This window comes from Sminthopsis crassicaudata, chromosome 2, assembly GCF_048593235.1.
Source record: "Sminthopsis crassicaudata isolate SCR6 chromosome 2, ASM4859323v1, whole genome shotgun sequence".
NCBI lineage: Eukaryota > Metazoa > Chordata > Mammalia > Dasyuromorphia > Dasyuridae > Sminthopsis > Sminthopsis crassicaudata.
In genome coordinates, this window is record NC_133618.1 from 503,699,646 (window position 1) to 503,715,786 (window position 16,141).

Sequence of the window (16,141 nt, forward strand, 5' to 3'; positions counted from 1 at the left end):
TTCGAGATGCTGCAGAAGCGCTGAGCCCTTGTGGATCTGATGCGCAAAGGCGTTTGGCCCAGAGCTCCCCGGCTCCCCCAAGGCTGAACTCGGTCCAAGGTGCCCGCCAGCTCCCTGCCCGCCTGCCCCATGCCAGCCCTCAGCTAGGGGCAGGGGCGGTGGCTGCTGGGGTTGGTGGGTGGGTGGGGAGGTTCTGGGGAGAAAAGGAAGCGGCTTGGCTATGGAAGGCTCCAATGGATTTGGGATCGACTCCATCCTCTCGCACAGAGCAGGCAGCCCCGCCCTTCCCAAGGGGGACCCCCTGATCGGGGACTGCCGCTCACCCCTGGAGCTGAGCCCCCGATCGGAAGGCAGCAGCGGATGCTCATCTCCTGCTTCGCCAAGAAGAGACTGTCTGGAGACTGGAGCACCACGGCCGGGCGGAGGGTCCGGCCAGGGTTTAGATTCCCACCTGCAGCCCGGGCAGCTGTCAGCTCCATCCCAATCCCGCTCTGTGACCTCCTCCTTCCTGATCAGGGACATACTTGCCGACTGCAAACCGTTGGCCGCCTGCGCACCCTACTCCAGCAACGGGCAACCCGCATCCCAAGAGCCGGGGGGCCGTCTTTCGGCTAAGCCTGGAGAGGACTTTAGAGACAAACTGGACAAAGGCAGCAGCAACTCTTCTTCTGATTCGGAGTATAAAGGTAAGAAGTCTAGAGGTGAGGACGGTAAGATAAGGGGGAGGAGGGAACTGGAGTCATAAAGTCTTGTAAACAATCATTCTCAAACTGGACACCTTCTCCAAGCTCCCTAAATGACCAGTCTAGACACCTGATCATCTGGGTGGCATCTTTCTAACGCTGTTTACCTTTCCCATCGAGAAAATTTGAATGAGGGGAAATGGGTAGTAGGGAGCGGAATAATATCAAGCTCTCAGTTCTGCAGGAGGCAAACTTATTTTATTCAACAAAACCAAACAAAAAACAGAATACCCCTCCTGGGACATTTGACCCACTAATACAGCTTTTTGGTCCCTTCCCAGGATAAAAAAAAAAAAAAAAAAAAAAAAGAGAGAGAGAGAGAGAGAGAGAGAGAGAGAGAGAGAGAGAGAGAGAGAGAGAGAGAGAGAGAGAGAGAGAGAGAGAGAGAGAGAGAGAGAGAGAGAGAGAGAGAGAGAGAGAGAGAAAGAAAGAAAGAAAAAAATAGTGTCCTCGATAAGACAATTCGGGGATGTATGGGTTTTATTTGAACGCCCCCAACCTGAACCTAGAAACGAAGTTCTGTAGGCTGTGTCCACACCAGAATTTTCACTGAGGCCAGGTAAGGCCAGGGCTTCTCTGCCTTTGCTCTACATTTCCATCAAAGAATAGGCATCGAGTTTCTTTCTTGCCTAGTCCCTGCCCATTAGGGGCCAGAGGGACTCAAGTAGAAATACTAAGTTTAAAGAGATGTGCCAGCAGCAGGGTGGGTGGTTAGAGAACTTGGATACTAGGGTAGGAGCCAGAGGGCCTGGAAAACGGGAATTCTAAGAGAACATACTAGTTTTTCTTACTGAATTTGATTGTAAATGGACTTGAACATTGAATTCAGGGGCCTGGAAGAGACGCGTGGTTTTTCGGTTTTTGTCTATTTCACCTGTCTTCCTTACTCTCTCCTGAGTCAGTCTTCTAACTTTCGTTCACGGGGAGCTGAGTGGGAAGAAAAAGGAAAATAAGGGCAACAAGAAAGGAAGAAGGGAAAGTTCTTTATGACTGGTTTCCCCTCTTCATCCTTATTACCCTTCAACTACATGGGCTTCAACAAGAGGCACTGGTTTCTTTTTACAAGACCCTGGAAAATGGCAAGAGGAGCCTCAGGAGTCTACTTTGGAGAAAGGCTTATGTTCCCTTCTCGCTGGTTAACCGTGCTGAAGATGTGGATAGCAAGAAGCTCCCTTTTCACTTCAGAATTAATTTCAATATCCCTTTCTTCAGGATGGAATTTTCTTGTAAAGTTCCTTTTATTTTCTCTGAAGTCCACATATTTGTTCTCTTATCCTAAATCTCTATTAGAGATGAATCCATAAAGATGTGTGGAGCCAGAGTTTGGGAGAAGAGAAATCGAGTTTAAAAAAAATTTTTTTTTTAAATTAAGGAATTAGGCTAACCGGTCCAGAACCGTTTAGCAAGATAAACTCCTCAATCAACCCTATCCTTAAATCCTTTCCTAAAGAAGAGCTATCAAGAAGTTTTCCAGTACTGTGATATGTAAACAGGGGGTTGGAGGAGCAAAGAAGAAAGTGAGTTGGGCAAGAGCTACTAGGCAGGGAATCTCAAGGAATGTGACAGTAACAAGCGGGAAAAGCTTCCGTATTTTTCCTCTGCCAAGTTTTACCCTTGTTAAAGGACTGTTTTCAGATCGAGTAAGATTGGCCTTGGAGGAAGGGGACTGGCCTGATGCAGCTGTTTATATCCAACTCTAGGTTTCAAGATGAGAACAAAACCCGTGTCCTTAATGTGTGTGAGAGTATGTGGAGAAGAGTCAAAATACGAAGCGTTATGTAGCCCATCCTATTCTTTTTTTTCGAGCATTCTTGCCGAATTTAGATGAGAATCGATTCCGAAAATTATAACAGCCATGTCATTTCACTTTCTTCAATAAGAATGATGACGCTGAGCTTATTCCAAATATATAGTAGATATATGGACACTCAATTCCAAAAATGTATTGAGTTTTGTCCAGAAGTTTTGTCCTTCAGCCCAGAAGGCTCAGATAGAGAATACTAGGGACTGGAACACCAAAAAGAACAGAGAACAAACGGTGATCACAATTCGGTTGCAAGAACTATATCTGTCTAGTAAAGGGAATTTCTGATTACAAAGACAGACGAAGGGCAGACCGATAGAAACACAAATTATAAAATGTATATGTCCCAGCCTACGAAAGGGACAAAATTCGTCTATACTGTTAAGAGAAGTTTCTTTTGTAGATCAGCTGGTAGGGGGAAAAAAAATCACGAGATTCCCGAAGTCTTCCCACATAAATTCCTCTTGCTGTGTAACTAAAGGCAATTTTTAAAGGAGAAAAGAATAGGTCTCGAGGGTATGGATACTTGTGTGAAACTGCCGGGAAATACTACATGATCCAGCTGTGTAAGCTTTGCGGCTGAAGCATACTCTGTTCTCGGGTCTCGGAACAATAATAGCCCAGCTCCAGGTTGGGCTAGGCTATCAAGCTTTGATATGAATTCCTTGAAAATGAAATAAATGGAAAGGGAAAGCAATTGATGCGAGAATATTTCCTGCAGTTTGAATCCCTTTTCGCAGCCAACTCCCCTGCTTCCCAAGTCTGGTCGCAAGCCGCCAAGCGGATAGGAAGACGTGAAGTGCCACCATAAACTTCACCCGGCCTTTCCTCCTAACACTATACGTATACTCACCTAACTCCTGAGTGAGAACCTCACTGGAGAACTGAAGCAACCAGCCGTATGATTCTTCAGCCAATCTGTATCGAGTGGAAATCACCCGCTTCCTCCGGAATACTAAGTTTGGTTCTGAAAGTATCCGGAAAATTGCCTCAGTTCTCCATTTCCCTTCGCTCAAATAGACATAGCTTATAAGTACTTGCCCTCTTCCTGGTTTCTCTCACCAGCTCCCAGCCTTTCATTCTCAGGAACTCAGCTACCTTTCCCCAGCGTTCTCTTTCCTCAGTTCCGCGCTGAGCCACGGCCCTCTCCGGGGCTGAGAGCCACTGCCGTTCCAGTTGAGGAGTTTTGCTCCCTAGCGGCTCAATTAACCGGATTATTGTTCCCTACAGAGAGAAATCAACTCGTATTCCACTCAAGCCCTGTCAAAAGTAAAGCAGCTCACAGTGAAATTCACCGTAAAGGACTGAACACAGGGATGTTGCTCCTCTACCTTCTCCGCCAATTTATGGAAAGTGGCTGTTTTGGCTACTTAATCGCTTTAGGAGAGGAGAGAGGGAAATAAGAAACAAAGAGAGCGAGAGCGAGCGAGCGAGAGAGAGAGAGAGAGAGAGAGAGAGAGAGAGAGAGAGAGAGAATTCAGTTTTAGGATATAGAATATCCCATTGTAAAGCAATGAAATATCTGAGAGTACATTTGTGTTAGAGAGGAAAGAGATAGGTATTAGGGGGACAATATAAAATAGGTATTCCATAAATCGCATTTTAATATACCTACCAATACTATAAACATCACTCTTTTTTTTCTGGTATATTATATATACGTTATGTACTTATATACAGTGGTGTATTTTATTATATATAACATTTAAATATAAATACAAATATTTACATATAAAATATGAATGCCTATTTATAGCTAAAAGATTTCTACAATAGACATATTATATACATATATTAAAATAATACAAATAATTACTTATCTATGTCGGACCTCAGTTTCCTCATCTGTAGAATGAGAAGGTCTAACTTGATGGTCTTTAAGATCCTTTCCAGAGCTTACATATTGTTCTAATACATATATTCCTAAAATGTGCATTTGTATGTATTGCGAATGGTCATCGATCTACTCTTTAATATAAGTGTTTATTTTTCTTAACTCAAACCTCAGAGTACATTCTATTTTTACCATATCACTTGCATTTTGCGTATTAATAAATGATCGCCAAAATTAAAACCTCTGTGTACGTGCTTTAAGATACAAAGCTCTGAGCAAGACATGGTCTTACAAAGACGTAGGAATTTCTTATCCTTAAGGATAAGGTTGCGGCCGTTTTCGGATTCACTTTTTAATTTGGCTTTACACTGCCCCTTATGCACATGATCCTATGATCTTACGATCTTTTTCCCCAAAGGGGGCGGATGGGAAGGAGGGAGAATGCAGTGCTTTCCTGGGCCTCTGAGGCACAGCAGATCCTGTGCCGCCAAAGTCTTGGTTGGAAAGAGAACATTCGCGCTGTGAGTTCACATACACATCTGTTTCATTTCAGACTTCCTCTCCCTTAAACTCCCCCCCCCCCAAGTCTTTTTTGGCTTAATTCAGAGCTTGAGGAACAGGGGAACAGAGTGGATCATATTCTGAAAACACACCTCCATCCCCTTCTACTCACACAAGTACATACACTTCCTAGGTCAATGGAAAGAAAAGAAGGACGTTGAGGTCGTTGAAAGTAGAAAGTTACAAAGAACTTTCCCCAAGGTTTCGTTTCCCTTTTTTCCCTCTAGATTTAACATTGTCTTTTTCTATCTTTGTTGTGGAAATCGTAACTCAGATAAACCTAGCTAGAAGAGTAAGGAGCCAACCCAGGCTAGGGAAGAATTTTTTTTTTTTTTTTTAATAGGGGGAGTGGCAGGCAAGCGCGGCGGGGAGGAAAGGGGGGGGGGAACCAGCTTTTGAAGTAACAACCACAAAACAAATCAACAACTTGTGAAGTTATCCTCGGAAGCACAAAGGCAGCTGGGAGGCGAAGTTTGGACTTCTGATCCTGGGTTGGGTTTTCGCGCAGTTATAGAGAAACTGAATTTCTAGGAAAGGGGCGGAAAACTAATTAGTTAGGTCTTGTAGAGCTGGCTTTGACCCTCTTGATTGTCTTCCCCAGTGAAAGAAGAAGGTGACCGAGAAATCTCTAGCTCCCGGGACAGTCCTCCCGTGCGCCTGAAGAAGCCGCGTAAAGCTCGCACTGCCTTTACGGACCATCAGTTGGCGCAGCTGGAACGCAGCTTCGAGCGGCAGAAATACTTGAGCGTGCAGGATCGCATGGAGTTAGCCGCCTCGCTCAACCTTACTGACACGCAGGTCAAGACCTGGTACCAGAATCGCAGGTGAGGCGCCTGAGAGGCCCCAAAGGGGAGTTGGACAGAAGACCTCCGGGATCTGGGGTCGGGGAGGGTGCTCTGAAAGCCAACACTTGCCCGAAACCCACTCCTCATCAATTCGATCTTCATCCCAGAGACAAAACTTAGACAACACAGGCTCCATACTCACACTACAAGCAGACAAAGTCCGCGAACACACTAACGCCATACGCAACTTACAGCACAAATCTGTGATTCTATGACTGTTATCCCCAAAAGCTAGGATCTGAATGAAAGCACTGAGGTATTACAAATTAGACATAACGCAACGCATAAACTTTAACACAATTCAATGACAGAGTTGAACCGACACCACAAAGAAAGGTTAAGACACACACAGTACAAAGTAGGCGTCCAGACATACCCATGTGCTCTTCCACCTGCCCCAGCCCCTCTTTCCCTTTTCTCTTCCCCCTCAATCTGGTCCCCCCAGGCTCTTTAGCTGACCCTGCACTCAGCAGCCTGCTCTGCTGTGCCAAGGCACCTGCATCTCTCCCTATGTCACTGGGGAAGTGGAGTTTGCCACTGCTGGGAAGGTCTGTAGGTTGACTTCTCTGACCTTTGCTCTCGATCCTGGAGTGAAAATTAGTGAGATGCCTGTCCTGTACTAGGGACAGAGAGTAAACCCGCATTAGAGAGGAGAGAAAAGCAGAGGTCAGATCAGGAATCAAGCCTGAGCGCAACACACAGGGTAAAGTAGAACCGTGCTTGTTCGAAATCGGCCTTCTACAAGGATCTAGGAAGAAAATCCTAGCTTTCCTGTATACTCTGATAGACTGCAAATCAAAGGTCTGTTTCCGCAGAGAGGAGAATTCAGGACTATCTTTAGGCACCTACCAACTACATTGTGAGGGTCAATTAGCAAAGAAACACTTGGACCTCCTGTGGAAAAGGTGCAAAAAATTGATACTTTCTCTGGGGAGTGTTACAGATGACCTAAAAGTCGAAGATGTCCCTAGTGTCACTCTCAGTCTCAGCCGAAAAGTGCTTTCCCTAAACAAGTCGAATAACACATAGACCTATTAATAATAAATACCGATTACTGCTCTGGGCATCAATAATTAAGGGCGGTTACAGTAATTACACAATTATTATGATGATGAATAATTCAGGGAGGGAAATTGGGTTGGTGCTCCTTGAGCCCAAGACCATGAGAGTTCAAGAACATATCTCAAAATAATGCGGAGGCTCTGGTCAGGTGCTGTGTCACAGAGGGCACCCCCATCTCACGGCCCCCCAAGCTTCCATTATTGCCTGAGTGGAAATTCAGATCTCAAGAAGTCTTTGACTTCGTAAGGAGGCTGGGGGTTAGCGGGCTTCCTTTTCCCACTTCCTTCTACTTCCCTTTATCAAGGAGTGAACGCACTAGTAGGCTCTGAGTTTCTCTGGTCAACTCAGCGCCTCTAAACTCTTTGGCTAGTGAACTATCACATCATCCTGCAAACTCCAAATTTTCCCCAAACCTCATTCATACTTCCATGTATATCCTATTTGAAGGTGAAAATACTGGGCTCCCGGCTTCTGTCCCCTTCTTCCATCTGCCTCACTCTGGTTACAAGGGCAACAGATTGGTATTGCGACTTCAAAACCCTGGTTTGGGGAGATTTGGAAATCAGGCAATCTAACCACGTCCCTCATTCCTCATGGCCCCTTTCCCCAAAGTAATCGTTTGTCTCGGGTGGAATTCTGCTGGAGCAGGAGGCTTCTGGGAGTTAGTTTTGCTTTTCTGTTCATTTGGGTCCTATATGATTGTTTGCATCATCACCATCGCTATCATCATTATCATTATTCTTGTAAATATGCCTGCTCTGCTGTTTGGGAGTAAGACCACCAGACCAAGAAGGCATAATAACCTTCTGCTTGACTCTCACTTCTCCCCGCTCTCCCTCCTGTTCTTCCTCTGTCTCTCGGTTCTGGCAATTGAGATTGGGATATTCCATTACCAGCCTCAGAATTCCTCTTTCTTTCTTGATCTTTTCCTGTCCTCTGTTCTCTCAGTCCCTATCTCACCTCTCTTTTCGTTGTTTCTCTCCCCCTCTCTTTTTTTCAGGCCCTTGCATGTTCCCTCAGTTCAGCTCCTCTCTCGATGAGAGGTCAGTTGAGCTCAGTGGGCTTATATGTCGCTCCATCTCCACTAACACTTCCGAATTTGGACGGGGATAGCAGGGCTGGTTGAGCCAGATCCAGGAGTTGGCCTCTAGGCTTCCCTTATCCGACGCTGTATGTGTTTCCATCCCCAGAACCAAATGGAAGCGTCAGACCGCTGTGGGTTTGGAGCTGTTGGCAGAGGCAGGCAATTACTCAGCGCTGCAACGGATGTTCCCGTCGCCTTATTTCTACCCGCAGAGCTTGGTTTCCAATCTGGACCCTGGCGCAGCCCTCTACTTGTACCGGGGCCCCAGCGCGCCTCCGCCCGCACTTCAGAGACCTCTGGTGCCCCGCATCCTTATCCACGGACTCCAGGGAGCCAGCGAGCCGCCCCCTCCCCTGCCTCCGCTCGCGGGCGTTCTCCCGCGAGCGGCACAGCCCCGGTGAGCCTCAGTCCCCAGCCTTAGCCACCCCGGGCGCTAGTTCTCCCTCTCCGCGCGGGCCGCGCAGCCCCACCCTCACCCCAGTTCACTGATACCAAGAGTGAGGAGACAAGGGAGAGCAGAATCCGCTGCGCGCCCGGAGGGGAGATGTCCTTCACCTAGAGTCCTCTCTTGGAGGAGTGTGTATTGAAAATCCTCCCAGCCGAGTATAAACTCTCCCAATCCCCTCATCGCTCCAGAACAGCTTCCCACAAGGGGCCAAAGGTCAAAACTCCAAGAGCTGGCCAGTGGCTGATTCCCACTTCGTCCCCAACTCTCTCAGCCTCCGCGCTTCACTCAAACCAGCCGAGGATGGGGTCAGTTTGCCCTAACCGGGTTATATCTGACTCTGTGCATACATTTACCCCTACAGCTCTTCATCCTGCCCCCTCCCAATTTACTTCTTAATCACCGGGGAATTTGATCCGTAAGGCGCCTCCTCTCCCTGCCTTTCCCCCAATCTGGGTGGGTGGGTGGGTAGGTGGATGAAGGAACCACGAGCTGCTCGCTCTGTCCCTAGTCCCTTTGCTCCAGGTCTCCTGCTGTATATTTGTCCCTCCCTCCCCACACCCTACAGAATGGGGAGGGCAGGGTGGAAAACGTGGACAGCTGCTTGTACTGTGACGCCCCCCCCCCCATTCCCTCTCCTCTTCCTCTCCCCCAGCGGGAGCCCCGGCCGGACCCAGAGGAGAGTCTGACCGGGCCGGGCCGAGCTGTACATACCGCGTGTAAAGTGTATATGAAGTTATTTATTCGTGACCCATGAGCCCGTGACCGTGTCCGTGAATTTGTGAGTCTGTAGCCTGCGCCCTTTCCGCTTCCGGGCGTGGCAGGAAAAGGGGCCAAGGAGACTTGCTTATGCAGCCCCCAATCTCCAGCCCGGACCCCTGGGCCAGCCAGGTCCCTTGGGCTCGCGCTCTCTTTTTTAAATGTCGAAATAAACTTCTTACAAATCCACACGCCTGCTCATGTGCACGCTGCCTCTCGCCTAGTACTCTGCCCCTCCAGCCCTAAGCTCTTCGGTCCCTTACAATTTGGCCTTTCCCTTCTTCTGATCCTACACTGATGCCATCTTACTCTCACTTTTTCACCTCTCAATTTTCTCTCCCCCTCCTTTTCCCTTTCTTTATTCGATTACTATTTCTTTGTTTTCTTGGCTTTCTGTTTCTTTTTCTTTTCTGCCCCACTCCCCTCTTGCTCTTTCCTTCTTTTATTCCCCACTTCGATCCATTCACCGGATTTCTTCCCCTTATAGCCCTTCCCTCGCCAGTCCTAGACTGTTTTCCTAGACTACATCACTGGCACTTGGGTCCTTAGTCCCAAGAAGGTAGAGTTCCAGGGGGCCTGGGCTGGAAAAGGAGGTAAAAAGAGCTGGGGGGGGGGAAGGTCGCGTAGAGATGGGGGTCACTCTCCGGGCGCTTGCTTTGCAGCGGGCTGGGTTGCTATTCGCCCTCCCCAAGAAGAGCTCATCTGTCCGGGCCCATGCACCGGCAGCTGGTGACCGGGACCCGACGGGTGCGGGGAACGACAGATGGGCGCCGAGGCGGAGCCCACTCTCCCCCCATACGGAACCCGTTGCCCACTATCAACCCCTCCTCGTCCGGGTCACTCCCTTCCTGGTCCTGGACTAACTGTCAGTCCCAGGATGGAGCAGTGGCCGGGGGACTAAGGAAGCTAAACTATTCATTCTTAGCCTCGGTTCAGCCTTGCACCTTTCAGTTGCCCTGGGGAATTCAGACTACCAGACTCTAGCTACCTTCTGCTAAACCAGAGGCACCTTAGCAATACTTCGCAGATCCCGTTCCTTTCACACTTCCTATTTACCCTTGGGGTCAATTTTGGGATAAGAGGGAGGGGTGGCAATTCTTTTCTTGCCCTCTCTACTAGCTTCTGCTTCACCCCAACGTCAGAATCCCAAGGGGACTGGATTTAAACCCTGAGCCAGACTCCAGGCTGTGCCTACATTCAGGGGGAAAATCATTCCCATCTCAGGGGAGGTAGCAGGTGCTCTTAGTGGACCAACCCCTTCCCCCCCCTTCCTTCTCCCCATCCACTGTCCAGCATTCAACCTGCATCGTCTGTGACCCTCAAAATGCTAAGGGTGGGGGAGGCACCAGACTCTAAGAAAGGAGAAACATCCAGGGCTGGGAATCGCCTTTCAGTGGAACAATAACCAGAGACCCTTCCAGTTTTGTTGACAGGAAAGATCTGGGAGATGAAAAACTGCTTTGGAGGGGAGAGAGGGGTGGGGGAAAACTGTAGTATACAGGCCCTCATTAAAAGCAGAGCCAGCTCCTGGTCTGCAACTGTTTCCTACCCCCACTATCCAACATGCACATGCACACACATACACATATACACACACACACACCCCTCTCTTTCTTCCCTGGGATGGTGAGGGTATTATTATAATTTTGCAAAATGCACAGCAGCTAATTAAGTCAAGACAGCCCCTTTGCATTCGGCTTCTTTTGCATGTGAATGGGGGTTGGTAAATCCCTGGCTCTGGATGTGGTGGGGGTGATGGGGGGATTGTCCCCAACTCAGGGTTAATGAAGTGGGAAAGGAGTCTCTCATAGCCTCCTGCAAACAAAACCCCCCCATGCAACAAACCCTGTCCAAATCCTACATGGATTGACTTAAACCCAGGGGATAAGTGCTTTAAATTAATCTCATTGAATAAGAATGAGACCAAACAAAACTCTTTAAAATCATATTAAAAATCTATCAAAGGACAACTTGCACTGGTGTGCTTTTCATTTTGTGAAAGTGAAGGAGATAGAATAGAGCAACCATCTTTACATTTACACAGCAGCAGTGTAAATCACAGACATATTCTCAACTATTTAATTGTCCTTGTACCTTAGAGGCGATTTCATATCTTACATTAATGAAGAACAAGGCTTCCCGACAAGTTTATAATTACAGTATTTAAAATTGTCCTGCCAGTTCTCATCTGCAATAACTTTACAACCTTTATGGTAAAGTAGGTGTGTGTGTGTGTGTGTGTGTGTGTGTGTTTTTAACTTTCATCTATTAAAAAAAAAAAAAGCTCACCTTGATTTCTATGCTGGGTGATTTCAGAGGGAGAAGAGGAGGCTGAAGAGGCCTCTGGAGGGGGTCCTGAAAAAACATAGCTCCTGAAAAGGTCTACCTTTTCTTCAGTTCCTTCCTTACAACACAGACACTCCCAGAAACAGATGTGCCTTGTGGTCCCTTGCATGGAAGATGTGAAATTTAAAGTAAGTTTGAATCCTCTATTACAAAGACTATGATAGAAAAGCTCCTGTGAGCATTTTGGAGAAAGTTAAATGAACTTTAAAGTTACTCCAAACTGTCACCAGTCAAACTGATTTTAAATGGCCTTACCCTAAATCCTTCCCTACAATTCAACAGCAATACTAGAAAAGGTGCAAGGCTCTTAAGAGGAACTTTTATTAAAGAGAGTAAAGCTCCTTTCCAACAAAGAATATGATGTAATAATTCCAAAAAAACTGGAAAACAAATAATCATTTTAGTAGAGAGAGAGAGAAAGTCATTTTTCTATCTTTGAGAAACAAACACTGGGACTTAAGTGATTTTCATCGACTAACAAAGAAACTAAAATCCAGAAATCTGGGACAATTGTCAATTTTCCAATCACCTGACTAAATGGCTCTCCATCATTCCACTAGTTTTTTTTTTTTTTTTTTAATTCAAAGGAACCCACTGGGCTTTGTAGAAATTTTTCTTTTGCTGATGTTTAATCTGAACTTAGTTCTATAGGAATGGAAGTCACTGTTTGCATTACATCAACACTGACTTAATTAGATCACACACAGGCACCTATTTTGCCAAAGGTTCTTTGCCCTTCACTGCATGAGAAATGAGGGTCCCTTCTGAAGATTTGCAACCATTAGGGGTTGCAAATACGAAGATGTTTGGGAACCAGAAAAGGAATTCTATACAATCCACCAGGGAAAAGAACTGTAGGTTGTAACAGTTCCTTAAATGCTCAACTTCTGTGAGACTTTAAACATGAAAAACAAGAGCACAGTAGAAAATGAGAGGCAAGTTTGGGAAATGAGAAAATAGATGATTAAAAATGCACACAAAATTAGAATATATACAGTGGAATTAGGCAAAGGCTTTACCTAATTGATGCCTGAAATGTATAATCTTTCATGAGCTATAATAAGAGAAAGATTTATTTTTAAGGTTATTTCAACTCAGATAATATTAACCTTAAATCTGCTAAATCCTTGTTTCTTTATTAACTGGGGGGGGGGAAGGAGGGGAACGAGATATTGATTCTGCTTAGAAATATATCCAGGCATCATCTTAATGTGTGATGAAATGTTTAGGTCATTATTAGCAAAGTAAGTTGGGGTTCGTAGCTTGCAGAGACACACACATAACACAATGATATACACATATATATCTTTTGCATAGTTATAGCATTTTTTACTTCAGGAATATGAAATAACCTTATGATTATTTATCCTTTAATAGAATATTTTAAAAAATATGTAGGTTTTTGCCTTTGGTCCTCCCCTCCTCAAATTGCTTGCTTTAATCCTATTTGCCAAACTATTGGGTTTTGTCTACAAAAAGTTTGATCCCTTCTTTTCTCATCCAAATCATTTGAATTATTACATATCAAAATAAAAGTGTGACAGATTTGCTCAGTCATTTTTGACATATACTGTAGGTTTATTACTATTATTATTGTTATAAATTTCACCAACGGTCCCTATTAATTCATATATGACAGTTGACTCTTGAGAAGGTAATATTTCTCATGCAGATCACTTTTTACTAAGCTCACAGCCTACCTCACATACTCTGAGTCACTTCTATTGTAGTGTTCTAGATGACATTTGGCTTGAATCTGATTGCCCACTATCAAAAAGGGAAGACTTGACACCTGCCCCCTTTATCATTTGGTAGATATGAATCTTTTCAAAGCTTACATTATTTTATTGGTCAATTGGCTAATTTCATTCTAGTATTTCCTTGGGAATATCTCAGAACTTTGTCACAGAACATCTACCCATGGTCACTTAATAAACACAAAGGAAGATGGCTATGAAATGTTTAAATGACACTGTTGCCAAGGGCTCTTCAACATGAACGAAACTGCTGAGATTTTTAGTCCTTTCTCTTGTGGCTATTGCAGCATTTCCTTTATGTAAATATTACATTTATTGGGAAATCAATACTTTTCAAAGGGGGAAAGGGGCTCTCTCTGGTCCTGCAGTCAGATCCAATGGGGAATCTGATCCAGCTCACAACTCAAAAAAGTCCAGGCCTCTAGTGGAACCCTGTTGGGTTTTATCAGGAAGAAAAACACAGCAGTATTGGCGCCTTTTGACTTCAAAGGCAAATAATAAAAAGACAACAGCAGGATCAATTAGCCCTGAAAAATATCTTTTCTGAGAAACACTGAAAAGAGAATAATTCACAAAATAATAGAAAAATGACATCATATTTATTTACAGCAACATTTTTGGAGAAAATAAGGAGGCTGGGGGGTATGCCACAACACTGGTATTCCTGATCACTTCTACAAAATGATTCTTGGTCCGTCTCACAGACATTTCATGCATGCATTGGGAAAGGGAATTTTGAGAAATAAAATTTCTCTCTTAAACACACCCATTTCACAGACTCATGCTTTGAGAATTGGAAGACACCTCACTTTATGGATAGGGAAACTGAGGCTCAGAGAAGGTATGTGAGATTTGTCCAATAGCTCCTCTTCAAGTCACAAATTGCACTTTACAAATAATACCAAAGGTACCAAATAGCACAAAAACAAAACAGTGGAACTTTTGTTAAAATTCTGAAAATGACAGCAGGGTTAATATATTTTCTAGGCTAGCCTGTGTCACAGTAGGGTTGTATGGGGCATCCAAATATGTTCAATGACTTAGGATGGAGTTCTTTTGTCTTTCTTTTTTACTACTGCTCAATGGAATGAATATAGATACTGGCTAATTAGCTAATTGTTTCTGTGATGTTACTCCTCTTGGTTTCTATTTTTGCTCCACTCACAAAGAATGATAGCTGTGGGTTCAATTGTAATGTCTTGAAATTTAGTATGCAGGAAAAGAGAAATATTTATTTTCAACAAGGTTTCTCTGACAAAAATAAGACGTCTACCAATTCAGAATTTCCAGGTTCCATCTTGAGGCTCAGTGCTGTGTACAGAGGCAGTTTTTAAGAAGTCTTAGCTAAGTCTCACTGCCCCACAGAACATCTTCGTGGGCTTTTCTAATGTTTCATGGAGAGAGATTTTCTTTTCTTTCCCCCCACCACGAAGCTCGGGAGCTCCAATTCAGTTCTGCAGTGTGTGGTTTCTGGGTTTTCCATGTTTGTTTTGCCTTTTGACCTTGGTGCCGACAGCTTCCATTCCACTCGAGTATTCTGAACGCAAGATTTCAGCAAGACGGTGTTTACTCTGGGTCCTCTTAGGAGGGTTAGGCCTAGGAAAGAGTAAAACAGGGAAGAGGGAGAAAAGAAACTTTATATATTTTTTTCATTTCAACATAGGCTGGTGGCGGCTGGTTCTGAGACTGCGAAACTTGACATTTTTGCATTAACAGAAGCACAATCCCTTCAATTGTGCTTGTTTTGATATTCTCAGTTACCAGAAGATTAGATACGGTGCTGACAGATTTTCATAACGGTGGCAAAATATCATGGCATTTTTAAAAGTGAAGCTTTGTTCTGTTCTGTTGTTTTCATGGAAAAAAAGGAACACAGGCTGATGGCAAATGAGGTGTATGATACATCAATTTGCCAAAGGAAAAAAAAAGCCCACCCTAAAACTCAACAACATTCAGTAATTTAATAGCAACTACAGTAACCCCAACTTGGTTAAAAAATAATCGTCCCTCCCAGTAGCGATCCACAGATAGTAATAAGGAGGACCCCAGTTCTCCCGAGACAGGGAAGACGGCTGACTGGTGTTTTGAACAGACCTGTCTGTGGTCTAGACGGCTGAATAGATTAGTTAATAGGCATTTCTTCATTGGACTGGGAGGGCTTTTTAATCTTTTGGTCCCTTCAAAATCAAGTCCCAGGGTACATTTGGGAAGCTTGGTTTATGTCTCATATTGGCTACAACTGCAACCCTCCTAACACTGCACACAAGCCTTGGGTACTGGAGGGAGGTCTCTCTACTGCAGTAATCCACACTGAAAAATGCCAAAGGTTTAAAATCAATTTCAGCTGCTGAACTGCAGTAACAGTTTTCAAAAGACGGTAGCCTTGCCATTTGATCAGAAGATCAGAGAGGGAAATTTGTAGAAGTTCAATCAGACATAGGGAAAATGATTACATAAACTGCCGAGTGAAATATTTAATGTTTCTTAAGACACATGGATGGGTTTCAAATTTGTTTTCAAAAGCAGCAGTGACCACTAAAGACACACAACACATCATGGAAAGGACATCCCTGGCACTGGTTAGTGTCCAGGGTTTTGCAAAAATTCCCTAGGCATTAGGGGAATATGATACATTTTTAGGAAGAAAGATTATGCCCTCATCTTTGTTTTTTCTTTTTTTCCTTTTCAATCTAGGATGAAGACAATAGTGGGCAAATGCTTGGACTTAGAATTTAAGTAAGTGAAAACCCTTTGTAAGACAGGGATCAGAAGAGACAGCTAACACCTGTTTTGCAATATAAGTTATAAAGAATTGTGGGGCCAGGTTCTACTTTATGCAGTTATGTTCCAGAGAACTTGACTCAAAATTATGATATAAAGAAATTTATATGATATTGACCT

At 44.6% G+C, this 16,141-nt stretch overlaps 2 protein-coding genes across 5 annotated transcripts in view; one reads left to right on the plus strand and one right to left on the minus strand.

Annotated features, from left to right (window-relative positions):
• The first annotated feature begins 220 nt into the window (after positions 1–220).
• BARHL1 (BarH like homeobox 1) lies at positions 221–9,474 on the plus strand. Its single transcript, XM_074285188.1, has 3 exons — positions 221–686; positions 5,544–5,766; positions 8,040–9,474. The coding sequence occupies exons 1-3, from the start codon at positions 221–223 to the stop codon at positions 8,332–8,334; spliced, it is 984 nt and encodes a 327-aa protein (XP_074141289.1). The 3' UTR covers positions 8,335–9,474.
• Positions 9,475–13,822: 4,348 nt separating this feature from the next.
• Positions 13,823–16,141, minus strand: part of DDX31 (DEAD-box helicase 31) — a 98,873-nt gene continuing 96,554 nt past the window's right edge. For all 4 annotated transcript variants that reach the window (XM_074293976.1, XM_074293975.1, XM_074293977.1 and 1 more), the window contains one exon: positions 13,823–14,836. In XM_074293976.1, coding sequence (XP_074150077.1) covers positions 14,689–14,836 — 148 coding nt within the window. In that variant the 3' untranslated portion in view covers positions 13,823–14,688. The remainder of the gene's footprint in view (positions 14,837–16,141) is intronic.

Coding starts and splice junctions, on each gene's coding strand:
- BARHL1 (XM_074285188.1), top strand. CDS start 221: ATGGAAGGCTCCAATGGATTTGGGATCGACTCCATCCTCTCGCACAGA. Junction 687..5,543: donor TTCTGATTCGGAGTATAAAG/GTAAGAAGTCTA, acceptor TGTCTTCCCCAG/TGAAAGAAGAAGGTGACCGA. Junction 5,767..8,039: donor ACCTGGTACCAGAATCGCAG/GTGAGGCGCCTG, acceptor TTCCATCCCCAG/AACCAAATGGAAGCGTCAGA.